Below are 15,657 nucleotides of genomic sequence, written 5' to 3'. Positions count from 1 at the left end.
ACCTTTGCCAGATTGGGAAGGGTGTCAACCTGGAAGCTCTCTCAAGGACAGGCCATGTTTCCTCTGGGAGAAACTCCATGAACTGCTAATTTCTACTGGGAGAGCAGTGATTCTCCCAACAGAGAAGCAATACCTATAGGTGACTTAAGTGTTCAAGATGGAAGAGTATTATTGGATATTTAAACATAATTATCTTTGGATTTAGTCACAAGCAACTAATTAATAGAACTAACAGTTGTTTCAGTGAACAAGAGTTAGACAGGGTAGGACCAAAAATAAGACTGGCCGTGATAAATAAGAAGAGTTGAGACCAAGCCTCCCAATCTATAAATTTAGACACAAACAAAAGAAAAAGAGTTGTGCAGTGACTGCAGCAGAATCTAAGTAATAAAAGGTAAAGCTGATTTTTTAAAAGGGGCCTGGAGTGAGCCTGGGATATTAGATAGATTGATGGATGTTGAAAGAATGGAAGAAGAGTTAGTAGGAAAGAATATGATAAGAAGGCATAAGATTAAGGTCCTAAGTAGTCCCTGCTTAATATTAAAGGAAACATCATCTGAATTTGAAATAAAAGAAGAAACAGAAAACATTTTAGGAAGTTTTGTTCCCTGCTACATCTTTGTATACAAGAGCTGTGTCCAAAAACAACCACTCCCCCACACTGCACTCAAATAACATTTGACAACTGTTGAAGTGCCAAGAAAGTGTTAAGAAAGTGTTTATTGTTTCATTTACTAAAATACTTATATGACGCAAAATAGATTCATTTTTCCCTCCAAATTATTCATAAGAAAAGCTTAGGTGAAACTAGAAAATCATGGTGAAACCAGAAAATGATGCTTACAGTAATGCTTCATAAAGATCCTAGCCATCAACACTAATGATAAAACAATATGAAATATGCAATAAGAACAGTTAGAATGAAGTATATAAAAATTAGTGAGGGGTAGCTAATTGTCTAGACAGTAATAACTGCATGATAAAGGGAAAGATTTTAGGAACTGATAGTTGAGAAAAGAAAAAACAGTGGAAAGGAAGAAATATCAATGCTTCTTACAAACCTATTAACATTTGCACAAGAAAATAGAGGTGTAAAAAGCATATGGCTAACCTGTCTTAAGAAAAAACTTAGAAAATAGTTTTTAAAATAAACTACTAATTTATTTTCAACTAATACAGAGAATTGCTAAATAACTGAAAATGTAGAGTACAATCATGAAAACAGTCGTATATGGTACAGAAAAATCTAAGCAGATACCAAGAAATCTAATAGGTTCAGATAAAAGGTTTGTATTTAAGCCCTGTGAGGTGCTAGCATGCAAGCCACCCACTCCTGCAGATGCCTCTCTTACAACATGGGGTAGCTAGGAGCTGCATGCCAGTGCTAATGGAGAAGTTGGACAGCCTTCTTTATAAGCTCCATGGTACAATGGGTCCATTATAAAAAGGAAACACTTTTCTATAGCTACCAAGGAACAGAACAAATATTGTCCATGTTCATGTGTAGAGAAATAAACTTTAAAAATAAGAATCTGTCAGTACTACAAAGAGGATACGAGGCCACATTCTAGAGAATAACTAGATGGATATAATTTAAGAAAGCAGAGATCTCAAGCTGCTCTAATTTAATGAACATGGTAACGAACCGATGATTTCCTAAAGAAACAAGGACAAGTGCCTAATGGCTGGTTTAACCAGTTAAGGAAAAAAAAATTAAAACTGAACTTTTTATTAAAAGCTTACATCATGTGAACCACCCTGAAAAATGTATGTTACAATTGTGTAAAACATTTACACAAGTGCTATGAACATTTAAAGGGAAAAAACCCCACAACTTACTTTCCTGCTCACGCCAAAGGAACAGAATGAGAAATTTAATAATTTAACTTTTCTAACTCATTAGATTATAAGTCACCAACACTGGCCACATACATGTATGGAGCTGCACACATGACATCTGAATTACCATGACTCTCAATAACAGTCATTTTTGTTTATATTTGTACGCAAATTCCAGGTCTTTCAATTTAAAGGCTGGTGTAAAATAAGTTTTTAGGGCCATAAATTTAAAATCCCAGAAGGCAAAAATTTTATTTTGGTGGTGATTTAGCTTAACATGGCCATAAATCTAAGAACAGCTTATACAAACACACCATGCACCAGACTAGTACCATGAAGAGGCAAACTTTATTGTCAAAATGATACTGATTTGAGAGATACAAGGATTTCTTACAGTGATATCTTTTATTGGACCAACTATGTGATTGGGATACAATTAGACAAGGTTTTGAATATAAGGCATTTTCATCCATATTTTGCATTCAGAAGCTTGTCTAACTGTATCCCAACAACATAGTTGGTCCAATAAAAGATATCCTAAGAAATCCTTGTCTCTTGCATAATTTCTGCAACCTCATGGCTACATTGCTCTTATACTACTAATTGTACTGAAGTTCAGGTCAAAGTATAATACCAGAATTGAGCTCTTTAACTACAAAATTTAGCTCTTAAACCTGTATGGGTGATGTTAAAAAGAGAAAGAACTCAGGGAAATTTTAAGCACAGATACGTTCAGTGAACTGCCAGTTCTGTTTGAAAGTTAAGTCAAATGTTTGCAGAAATAGTACCCTTTAGACGTAAATTGTTATAGTAACATTAAAAGTTCATATCACAATTTCAGAAGAAATCAAAAGAAAAAAGGACACAAATTAGTGTGAATAGCACATTGCTGAATTGTACTCTAATACAAAAGTGGTTCTCAACTTTTTTAGACTCAAAGTCTAAAATGCCAGTTTTAGACGTCAGAATTGCCAGTTCCTACCTTTCACTTATTTTTTGACTGTGTATATTCCAATTTGAAATCTCTGGGTTGATCTTGTAGGTCATGTGTGGGTGTTTGCACACTTAACAGTGATATTACTATACACAACATTTAAATAGATCTCACGGTTTTCTGGGGTATGGTGCTCCTTTGGTTGAGAACTGCTGTTCTAGAGGTTTCATAGTTTCTAGGGTCAGAATGGACCTGTGTAGATCATCTAGTCTGACCCTTGCCATGACAGGCAAAAGTACTGGGGTCAAACGACCCCAGCAAGGTAACATAGTATGCAAAGCCTTTAGCAAAATGGAACTGCCACAACACTGAGAAATTATAAATATGTTGCAAATAAGTAATATGCATTTTAAAGCAAAAATAATTTCCCAAATGATCATAATTATTTTAATAATCTAAACAGCAGTGTGGCTTTCACATGCGGCTAAGTATTACTGACTATATATAAATATATTGTTTTGCTGTTATAAAGGGCAGGGGGAGCACACATCAGCTGTTACGATGCAATGGTTAGAACTGCATGATCCTGTCATGATACAAGCTAAATAAACTGCTGTAAAACTTTAACCCTGAATAAAACAGAATGAAAGTTAGAGTTGCTTTCTATGCTTGCCTAAGTACAGGGGCCTCCAGATGGAACACTTGCATCCTGACAACTTATGCCAGCATTATTTGGTACTGATACAATTGTTACATCTGTCCACAACTTCAATTTATTAGTTTCTTTCAGTTCCATGACCCTTTTCAACAGCCCACAGAACATGCAGGAGGTCAAAGAGCTGTTAACTTAGAGAGCTGCATTCATTTCATCCCACATCTAACAGCTGTTTTTATACTTCAGGAGCAGCTTATGAAATCTCTTATCACTACAGAGGCTTCTGCTATGATTGTACAAAGAAATGAAATCTGGATAACTCTAGGCATATCACTGGCAAACACCCATGCTGAGCTACTTGGGAGGAGGAAGAAAGGTATCCTTTATTTAGCATGACAAGTGGGCAGCATCAATGCACATGAGTAATGGCTGAACTTTGTGGGCTCTGGATATAGTTTCTGGTTGCTCCAAGTTGCATCCATTCTGCCTCTCTCACAAAGACTGCAAGGCAAGTGACTAAAAGGAGAACATCAAAGAAAGTTTCAGTTTGTTACAGAAAGTCAGCATCTTAAGCCACCTGCTGCTTTGTCTCTACCCCAATGCTGTCTGCATCTTGTGAAACCTATGATCGTCTTACATGAAGTAAACTTGACCGCACCTGAACAAAACAAAAAAGTACAATGCACTAAATTACAGATAGTGAAAGGAATAATATGAGGAAGATGAGAAAGGAAAATTAATTTTAGGAGAATAAATCTTGCTGTCTTTGCTAGAGCTGTAACAATGCTCCAATTCAAAATAAGGCCTGTAAAGGTAGGTATAATGCATGTCAAAACTTTCCCCTCTCCTTTTCCACAGCTGACTATGACAGGAGAGACAAGTGCTCTGAAATCTGTAACCATCCTTGCCTGCAAACATGTCAAGAGATGTGGCATTTGAATGCTTGTTACTATGGGAGGCAGAATGGGTAAAAGGGTGAGAGAATAAACAGTATGCAGCATAAAAGAATTATCTTCAGACAACTAAACAGAAATATACAACTAGGCATGCTAAAACCTATTTTGAAGTAGGAAGTAGGAATCTAAGTAGAGAGCTACTTTGACATGAGACTAGATGACAATTCGAAACAGAACAGGAAAAAGCCACAGATAAAGGATCTCTCCATGCATTAAACCAAAAAGGCATGATCTGGAATTCTGATCTTTATATTAAAGATCAAAAATAGAAGAAGCCTAAAAATCTTGAGGTTTAATCTCTCCCACCAAAAGTAAACCCTAAAAGAATTAAGATTGAAACATTGCTATCACTGACAACTTCTAAGATCAAAGGGAAACAGGCTTGGACTTCCATTACATCCCAAAATCTAAACTCTTCATTTCCACTTTTTAAATAAGATAATAAGTATGCTCATTCGGTCAAGCCATCCCTCCCCTTTAGCTACCACCTTGACTCACTTTTGCCCTAAAAGTTCACCTCTGCAAATGCCTGCCACCTCATTTACCTAAAGAATCTAAATGTTGGTTAACTTTGGATAATGTTTTAAAAAAAGCTTAAAGAGTTAGTCATTTAAACTGCTTTGAATGCTTATTTGCCAAACGTCACTTTACTCCTTTGCCTGGTGCTACTTTACTTCCTTTTATAGAAAAATTAACAACTACCATAAGCAAAATGCATCACACATGAAATATGCATTCTAACTAGAATAGACCAATTTTATGCACATTAATGAGCTCTGCTTATAATAGATTGAGGTGTTGATTGAAAAACAGTCAGTGAAAATGCAAAGTCATCTATATATAAAAAGGTCAACAGATTCTACTGTTTATTCTCTTTCTAGCCTCCCTCATCTCCAAACATGATGAAGCTGACAAGTAGGCGATCTTTGCTTTAGACCACCAAAAAACTAATATTTCCACTAAGGTCATTTTACAGGAAGGAAGGGATATTAAGGAAGCATAAATATTTCTTATAGAAATAACTGGCAAGTACCCAGGAGCTCTTAACCTTCATTAGCACACTTTGATTTTACATGAAATCAGCTGTTTCTAGCAAAAGGCATGATATTATAAATGCTTTTCTTTTGAAGTACTACATGAATCTAACAAGCAGAGGAAAACTAGCTCTAAAAAATTAAGAGATTCCCTCCAATTGGAGACAGGATGGCTATGATAACTTAGGGGAAAAGGTGCGAGTAAGAAGTCAGGGATAGGATATAAAAGAGTATTTGGGTGAGAGGAGGACTCAAAGGCAGTTGTAGGAAAAGTAGATAAATGGGCTATTAGAGGTAGTACTAGTGGGACAGTGGGACACGAGATGAAGAAACTGGTTGAATCTATCATATACAAAAGTACGCACAAAAAAATCTAGCTAATTTAGAAGACAAATGTACAAATAGAACTTCCTTCATCCTTTCCCAGCTTGTAGACATGCCAAATGAAAAGACTTAAGTTTCATTTCTCTGCCTACACTATATATCTAAGATTTCATTAAGGAATTTAAGAAAACCAGTACTCATCTTCAGAATTGAATTGTCTGTAATATCCACTTTTTGTATATTTCTTAAACTGTAATTTTGTATACTTTATAAATAAATACAACTAAAACTTTAGTTATGTTTAATTATTAATCTGCCTGAAGAACCTATGCAAAAGATTCTGAAATATGTACTATTATCAGGTATTTTGGCTGCTTTTCCTGTATATATTTTTGTGCAAAACTTAAGCATGGAAATGAGAAATTAAGGACGCTTCTGAAGAAAGAAAAAAAATATCCCCAAACTCTAAACACTTTTATATACAGTTTGCGAAATTGGAATTGGTTATTTTCAAAGAGCAGGTTAACAATATAAGAGCCCTGAAAATAGAAAGGTCAAACTGGCTACAAGTAAGGTAATGATTTATTAAATCAATTGAAACATTGTGATGCTGATTAACTGGATAATTCAAAGCGAAAATGAGTAACTTTTACAAAAATAATATCCTGGATTGCAAGCCTGATGTTTAAGAGATCATCACAGCATCGCTTCACTGCTTTTGAAAAAAAAAAAAAAAGTAGACTGGTAAATAACTACTGATTAAAGTGGCTTGTTACCTAAGTAGTATTCAAAGTAATGTACAAAGAAGATGCCACAATGATGGAGTTCTCAATTATATTACAATAAATTTAGCTGATGTTATCACAGTTATAGGGTTCTTTACACTGTAATAAGATCAAAATAATTGATTTGTATGCTTTCTGCTGAGAAACTGAATAGCATGAACAAAGTAAGCCTCTGAATGCTAATAGTATGCATAAAAGTGCAACTTTATTACAGATCCCTTTTCACTGGCTCTTTACCCTTGGAGCTATTACATCTGACAGTTGGAACTGGCTCTTCAGAAACAAGTAATACAAATCTTACTGATAAAGCATTGTCTGATGAGCATAATTAAATTAATTAATTTAGTAATTTTAAAAGACTGATTCTATTGACCTCTGTTTCACTTTGGCAAACAGTCACTGTTTTACCTTATTTGCTACCTTAATGAAAGTCATTCAATATTTAGAGGTTTAAAACCTGTACTGAATTGTCTTTGTAAATGAATGCAGAACTACAATGAGAAAAAAAATGTAGGTGATTTAAAAAAAAACCCAAAAAACAAACTTTCAATTTAAGGATACTGGCCTATTACAAAAGCAGGCCTTTGGTCACTGATTGAGAGAACAGGTTTGACAAATATCAGAGGTGTTTGCATCTAATATTTGGGTTCAGAAGTAAAGCTTTGAAAAACAGTTATAAGAGAATGAGTTGTTATGAAAGCAGTTAATTGTAACAATAAAACTTCAAGCAAAAATTTAAATTTATATTTCAAATAATTTTTGAGCCCTTGAAGTATTCTTTTTTGAGCCTAGAGTATTCTGGGAAAACCCATCCAGCCCCGTGAATCAAAAGCTATGGCCAAATGATGTTTGTTATTTCTGAACGGAGATAAATCTACCCTAACATTGGAATTTTCCCTTCCAATTCCAGTCCAGGGTAATATATTCCCAAGAGAAAGCAGTTACCTTGAAACCTTTGCCTCGAGGCTCTCTGTCTGAGAACAAATCTGCTTGTGTCACCAGACACCACCCAGAGACATTCCGTTTATCCTGGGAGAGTCACTGCTTTCCCAGGAAAAACCAGGACTATACAGATGCTCAGGATTTTTCTCCCAGAGCAATACTGGCTACTCCAGGAAAATAATAACCCAGAAATAACCAAGAATAAGTCACTTCTAAGAAAGGTTCTCTTAGAAGAGTAAATTGTACAGACATTTGCTTTCTTAAGAGGAGCCACGGCATAGTTCTCCATAAGGTGCTTTGCTCCTTCCACTACCACTCCCCAGGAGTGTATGTTGCTTAGCCTGTACTCTACCACTGTAGCCAAGCAAGGAACAGAGCATCGTCCCTTCACAATGCCATGTTGCTGAATGGAGACACAGGCTGACTCTGAGCAGTTTAGGTCAGTCAATCATCATGTATGAGACTGAATGCATCTGCCGAGTACCTGAGATGACTGTGCTGGGCCCTGCTGGTGGCGCAGTGTCAGCACTGTAAACTCTCTGCTGTTCAGGGGCTCAGCATTCAAATGTCTGTTCAGGTGTCTCCTGACATTTTTTCCTACCAGGGTAACACACCTTGGAGAATTTTCCCAGGGCATTTGAATGTGTGTATGCAGCCAAAGATGGACATTTTAAAAAAGAATCTTCAACTGCATATTTATAATATACTAAACCTCTGAAAAACATAAAACTTTGTGACAATTTAATTGTGGTTGATATGCTTATCTAATTTTAGAAAATACTGAAAGCATTTTAGAGATTCAAAGTGCCACTCTACAGAATCAACTTGATGGACATAACTCTTAAAATGTAAAATGAAGTCAATGAGATCTTTCAAGCAACTTTCTGGGGGATAGGTGACACCTTCAGAATACAGTGGACAGAAAAGGAAAAAGCTTAAAAAAGAAAAAGAAAAGATCTGAACCACACGGCAGAGTGCATAACCCATAAGAAAGAAGGTCAGTGCAGTAAACTACAAGCCAGAAAATTTACATCCATCACCTGCTAAAACATTTGGAAAGTTTACAGCATTAAAAGAATATTGCGAATTAAGCAACATATGATTAAATGATAATTTTCCCAAAAGAGAAATGGTAATAAGGGTGCTATTTGTGATATGCATACATTATAACCTGGAACACAAGTGAAGAACAAAGTGATTTTGGCAAACTAAGATTATTATAAAGTTTAAAGAAGAAGAAAGATTACATTGCATGCTGTATAGGGCAAATTATGCCTTCATATCTGTTTGTTAATACCTAGCATATTGGGGCATCTAGCTGATACCTAAAGTATAATAATAAATAATACTGAAGTATACAGCTCAATACTGACTGGATGAAACTCTTAATTCTTTCCACCACAAAGGACAAATATGAAAAGTTAGCAAAACTCAATTTGTATGTATGTTAAATATTAAATGCATAACATCTAGATTTTACAAAGCAAGGGAAATGTTGCCATTTGTCCCATCAGAATGGGAGGAGAATGCTTGAAATCATCATTTCCATCTATCTAGAGATAAATGATTGCACATTTATATGTACCTACACAAAATAATTACTGGAGTTTTATTTCAGCTGATGGCCTCTGTAGCTCATGCCTCATCCTTTGGCTGCTCCCTCAATTAACAAAAGCTGCATGTGCATAAATAATAAGTTAAGGTAATAAGGAATCAGAGCCTATATTCATTTTTGTTTGATAAGAAAATGTTTTTAAAGATACAGTACCAGACATGTTATTAGATTAGGGGGGAAAGAAGGAAAGATAAAGGAACCGTAACAGCAAGAAAAAGGAGAAGACACATGCATATAAGACATTTTTTATCATATCACTAGTTCTTACTGTGCAACAGGATGTAGTGTCATGGAAGACAAAACTCTATTCTTCCTACTAATACAATCCTACCCTTTTTCTACTACCATATTTACTGGATTGCAAGACAAGGTTTTTCCCTCCATTTAACAAGCCCCTCATCTTGGAAGTGAGTATGAGGTGGTATGGGGGAAACAATCAGCTGCTGTGGCTGTGGCCCTGACCTCTGCCCTTGCTGCCTGCCCTGCTCCACCTGCCTTTCTACTTCTTCCCCCTCATTGCACCCTCTCTGAGGTTTACCCTCGCCCCACTCTGGCAGGCTCCATCCCCACTCCAATCTGAGTATCTTCCAAGCCAGGTGCAAAAAAGGAGAAGAAGCAGCAGCAGCAACTTGGGGGGCAGGGAGAGGGAGCAGGGAAGAGGCAACAGGGAGCCCAAAGCTATGATGGAGGGGGTTCATGGGGGCAGAGGCAGCTGGGGAGAAAGGTGGCAGGAGACAGGAGGACAAAGGCAGTTGGGGGGAAAGGGGACAGGGTGGGGGAGGCAATGGGAAGGAGTCAAACTGCTTGACCCTTTCCCCACTGCCTGCCTCCCCCCAACCACCTACCAACTGTCCCCCTGCACATGAAAAATTATAAGTAATTTATAAACCTTCCCTGTATAGAATCTAAATACAGGGGGCCATCTTGGATTCAGGTAAATGCTGTCATTTTCAAAAGAAGATTAGATGGTTAGAAAATGCAAGGGAGAAATGATAAGAACAACAAAGAACCTGTAAAAGCATGAACTAAGTTGGAGCATGAGTGAGACTACAAAGCCTGTGGTGGGGAAGATTCAGAGTGGGAGAATGATGGGGCAGGTCAACAGCATCTCAAAGAATCAGTTACTATAATTAAATAACTACTCTCTTCTGTGCTAGTGTGCATCCCACTGTAGGAGTCTGACAAGCTGTGTTCCTCTGGACGATGGCAGTGAAGAGTTTCAGTTGCATCAGTTAAACTGTAATTGAAGTACTGCTCTTTCATATCTAGGGTCTTATCTGGTGCCTATTACGCGAATCACATTAACAAAAAATAAGTGGGTGAATCCACTTGCTGCTCTGAAGATATCCAAGAGTGGCATGTTTCTGAAACAAGCAAAGGAGCTTTCTGTGCTTTGGTTAAGAGTGCTATGATATTTGAACAGAAAGGTTTGCCATCCATTTCATAAGACAGGGATATGCACTGAGACGTACTTTAGCAAAGACAATTTCTCAATAAACTGGATATAGCCATAAAGAAGGGAAAACATTTTTAAAGTTCTATTACCTTTACAGGATCAAAGATCTAAACAAGAAAGAATGCAACAACCTCTCCCCTAACATGACATACAAGGCAATAGCAAGGTTTAAGTGGAACTCCAAGATCATATTGGAAATGAATGTGAAGAAGCAGTTTCAACACTATTTTCTTAATACAGGGATGCAGCTTTTACTCTAGCCTTGCAAACTGTGAGCTAAATGACTCTTTTTGGTGAGATGTTCAATGTAAGAAGACAGTCTCCATAGTAATTTGGTACAGTGAGTATGCTAAAAGGGGTTAAATAGGCTAATGAGCTTGAAAGGAGGATGTTGAGGTTGGTTATGAAAGCTCAGTCTCTAACCAAAGGACACAAATGAACACAACCTTTAGGAATTTTGATACCATGGGTTATGTTAAAAATGTGTGATTTTATCAGACTATGATCTGTTGATAGGTTTGTACGGTGAACCTTGAGAGAGTTAAATACTAGTTCAACATCCTCAGGGCTAGCATGTAGTTCAAGCCTGACAAAAAAAGCCCCGAAATATTTTAATGCCACCCATTGCTGAAAAGACCACTTTGGCAGGGATAAAAGGTATTGGTACTGCTCTCTCATTGCTTCCTCACGTATGCCCAACTGATAGTAGAGTAGTCTTTGTTCTCCTTTAGTTCACGGGGGGGTGGGGTTGCAATTGATGGAAGTAACGTTAGAGAATGGGCTGATGGCAGAGGAATTTGGCCACTCTGCAACAACCTTCAATCAGGGCAAGTATAATTGGGCTTACTTTTGGAGGACTATGGTGTCTGTCTTCTGTATTTGGAGCAGCTACTCTTTTTGCTAGAATTCCAGAAGTTGGAGCATTAGCCCCATATCTCATGGCTTGTATGTTCTCATGGAGAAACATAAGAAACTGAGAACCTGCTTGGTGTGTAAGAGTACCTGCTGTGTCCATCTTGCAGGTGGATTCATCTACTGCAGAAAAATGAAGCCCAACACCCAAAGGTTTCAATTCTAGCATGATAAATTTTGTATTAGGATTCTATAATGGGATAGACTTGAAGGGAAGAGGGGATATGACTGAAAAGAATTCAATTCAGACAGATGGAAACACGTTACTGCAGCTGATGGAAAGATTATGCACAATTCTGAAGGCTTTTGAAAGATATGGAGAAGTTTAATTTCAACTAAGAACCAGCACAGGGTACACACATGGCTCCAGCAGGTACTAATAACAAACAAAAAAAGTGCCAGTCTTCCACATATATACCCAGAGTGGGTTCTAGGGTCCTGACACACAAAGAAGAATCTTATCAACATAAGAAGTCTCTTATCACAAAAGGACACTGTGCTTCCATTAGTTAAAATATAAATAAAATGATTTTGTGATTTGAAAAGTGACTTTGTTTTCACATAAGAAAAAATAGATTCATTCTCATCTTACACTCAGGGTTTAAGAGAGCTTGAGGAAAGCAGCTGAACAGCTTGTTAACGAAATCGCATTTAAGAACAGCATTGCTGTAAAATTTAACTGGTGAAATCAATCATTTATTCTGCCTTTCCTCCAAACACATCGAGATAATAAAAAAAGAGCTGCTACAGTTTCATTCCCTATGTAACCCTAGATAAGGAGGCTTCTTTACACGTTACTTACCTGTTTTCATTTCTAACAAACGCTTCTTCTTTTGTTGCCTCTCTAGTTTTTCTTTTTCTGCTTTCTCCTTAGCTATTCTAGCACGTCTCTGTTTTTCCTCTGTTTCTCGTCTTCTCATATTCTCCTTTACTGTTTGCTGTTAAGAAAAGAGAGGAAACCATTAACGTCCCATTACAATTAAAACAAAGTCTTTGGTTAAAACAAGTTTATAAACTACCAAAATGAAAAACACACAAGTTATACCAGTAGTCAAAAATCTGTTTCTTAAAGGTCACTTCAGTTTTCTAAAATGTCTTTAATATATTAACCCACATATAATCTGGAGATGCTGTATTTTCCATATCTTGTATATTTTATTCTTGCACTTGTAAGTAATTTAGGATAAAATGCATGGCAAGACTATTAGTATACCTCAAATAAGCACAATAAATCTAAAACTTAAATGAAACATTTCAAAGAATTCCAAATGAGTTAATGTATGAAGAAATAATATAACAGCCAATTTAACGCTGCCCAAAATGAAACTGTGAAGTCATGACAAATGTATTTTAACAGTTGTGGTTTCAAAACAGATTAAGGATCCTCATACTGTCACCACAAAAAAGGAAAGGCTATTTTGGGTAGTTTAACCATATATTTCCATTTGGATTTTTTATTTTTTAATTCAACCGTGACTCAATTTTCCTGGATTTATAAATATTTATTTTGGTGGTAATTTCATCATCCCTATAATATTGTTTAGCCTGAATTACAATTAAGCACTCTCAAATTAACTACATTTTAGTTTAGATTTAGAAATGTGTGGACTAGTGGGGTTTTTTTGATTACTGAAATTTGCATACACAGACATTAAACAAGGAACTGAAGAGACTGCAACTGCCTTTGTCACAAGCTTCCTCATTCCTTTTCCTGCAGCTCCCTGCCTCATTTCCTAAATATTTTCTCATTTGTGCAACGATTAAGGCTTCTAGCCTACAAACAACAACCCATAGGGCATGTCCATCCTGTTCACTAAGGTTACATGAAGACATTACACTTAAGATTGACCCAACTAGATTTAGGTCAAACTAAGTGCCACACTGTACATGTGTTCAGGGAGTTTAGATCCATTAAGAAATGGGTGGCCCACTCTAACTGAATGTATGTACATGTTTAGAACACAGGCCCAGGGCTGGGAAAGCCGAGCAATCCAACCCATTCTTGGAGCTATGTTTTTTCTACCCTGCCCATGCCAACTGAGCTATTTTTAAACTCTTGGAGCTTTCCCCAACCACCAGATCCACCAATCACCCCCTCTCCAGCCCCATGAACTCCCCCTCCCCACAAACCTACTACCCACCTCCATTCTGCTCACCTTCCCCACAACTACAACTTACTTAGATAGTGTTCCTGGTGTGGTTCTTGGTACTGGTGAATGTGTGCACTAATGGGCACCTGACCTATGATCACGAGGCTTAAAGCAAGCTGCATAATTGTAGATTGGGTCCCAGGAATGTCTGCACATGCCCTCAGTGTAGGGTGCTGGAGATAAAACAGTATGAGACCACATATTTATAGATGTATTGTAATACATCCACACACTAAGGGAACAAGCTAACATTTTCAGCCTGCTATTTTGAGTGCTTGACCATGCAACAATAGTTATGTTCTTTTTAAGTAGATTTTCTCCCTTCCTTCTTTTTGGGGTACGCAATTATCCAGTGGGCATTTTTTAAAACATACACTGAAACAGATAAAGAAGATAGCCACATCTGCTTCATGTAATTCTGATGTAGTTCACTGTGGGCCAAATGTTGCCCAGCAATCACAGTTCTCTGCCTCACACAGCCCTCTGCTCCTTCCCCCTATCCTAATTTCTCTCTCATATAAATGACTAATTCCAGTCTCTGTCTCTTCTTCCTCATCCTGGTCTCCAATTCCATACAATGCGTTTTCTTGATCAAGGAATCCCCTTCCATTTCCACCTTCTCTTTCTGCCTTTCAAATTGGCATGTCTGCTCAACAAACAAATGGCTCAGGCTTTATCTCTTTTCTTTATCCCTCCTAGTTTATTTTCCTTTCCTCTCTTGTCCAGTCTCTTCAGAGTTCTTGTCCCAATATACTCCTTTCCTTCTCCAGTGGTGCCAATTTTATCCCCTTCTGTATTTGTTCTGCCTTTATATTGCTTAAGTACCACACAAAAGACTAGGAAACAGATCCAACAAGGGATTTGGTGTGGTGATGTTTAGTCACTAAACCTAAAATTTATGCATCTGTCTCAGAGAAGTATTCAGAACTCTGGATTAGGCACTGAGGCTCCCCATACAATGCATGGGAGAAATTAAGCACTTAATATTGTGGTTGCATTTTTGAAACACTATCAATACCACCTGACAAATAACTGAGATTTTCTTTTGTTTTTAATGAAAGGAGATATCATAGTTTCTTGCAATCTAAAACACATGAATGCACTGTATTAAGTTAGGTCATACTCTAGTGCATTCACTAGAATGGACTGCTGCATTTTAACTTCTGAATGAACATTTACAGAGAGTAAGCTCAAGCCCCATAACTTGTGACAAGGCTACTGACAGAGAACACAAGCTATTTTCCTATGATTTTAAAAATGGAGAAGTTCTAAATAAACTAATATAATAATGATGGTGTTATGTTACAATTGCTGTTAGCGTAATAGTTTCTGTAAGCTTTAAAGGGATGTTGTATGCACCTGAACTGAGAAGCTATGGGCATTTCTACACATCTTTTTTCCCCTCACAATGTACCAGAGATCTGCTGCTCCGCTGATGCGAACTGTGCTGTGCTGCATGCAGTTGTATAAGCAGCGAAATGCACATCAGCACACAGAGAATGGCGGCAGTGTGTTTTTGAACTAAAACACCTTCTCTATGTTTTCATTCAAAAGTGCACCGCTTGCATTTTCTCAGCACTGATGTGCATTTCACCACTTACAGAAGTGTAAGTGATGCAGTGCCGGATGCTTTTCAAAGTGCCCAGCGCATAAGCGCTTACATATGTAAAAATGCCCAATGAGCCTTAATGTTTCTAAAAATGCATTAGGTTCCTTGGCTGACACAACAAAAACTATCTATTAGCAAGAGTTATACAAACTTTTCAGTAGCTGACCTCATGGATGCTGGTAACAGAAAACTCAAAAAGTTGTGGGGGTGTCTTTCAGGGCAACTTCAATTGCATGCTTTTAGGCTTGGAACACAGGATGTAAGTAGGGCATACTATTTATTGCTGCTGTACAGACATTCCCAAAATCTCTTATTTGTCATAAACAGTGATGTAGGACATTGTATAATGTACAATTATATAATCAATACAGTGCCTTGCAATCACTGTGCACAATGTTATGTCTAGTAGGCCTAGTCAAATGATATGTTGGGCAAGTTAACAACAT

The 15,657-nt window shown here is 37.2% G+C and overlaps 1 protein-coding gene across 2 annotated transcripts in view; it reads right to left on the bottom strand.

The window, feature by feature from the left end:
* The window catches only part of DIAPH3 (diaphanous related formin 3), a 485,008-nt gene that overhangs the window by 149,765 nt on the left and 319,586 nt on the right, over positions 1 to 15,657 (bottom strand). For both annotated transcript variants that reach the window (XM_090024704.1, XM_090024695.1), the window contains one exon: positions 12,255 to 12,390. In XM_090024704.1, coding sequence (XP_089880830.1) covers positions 12,255 to 12,390 — 136 coding nt within the window. The remainder of the gene's footprint in view (positions 1 to 12,254; positions 12,391 to 15,657) is intronic.

Source organism: Crocodylus siamensis, chromosome 1 (genome assembly GCF_052110815.1).
Source record: "Crocodylus siamensis isolate JL-2025a chromosome 1, ASM5211081v1, whole genome shotgun sequence".
In the NCBI taxonomy this organism is placed as follows: Eukaryota; Metazoa; Chordata; order Crocodylia; family Crocodylidae; genus Crocodylus; species Crocodylus siamensis.
The sequence above is the reverse complement of the archived record's forward strand: the minus strand, read 5'-3'. Positions and strand labels throughout refer to the sequence as shown.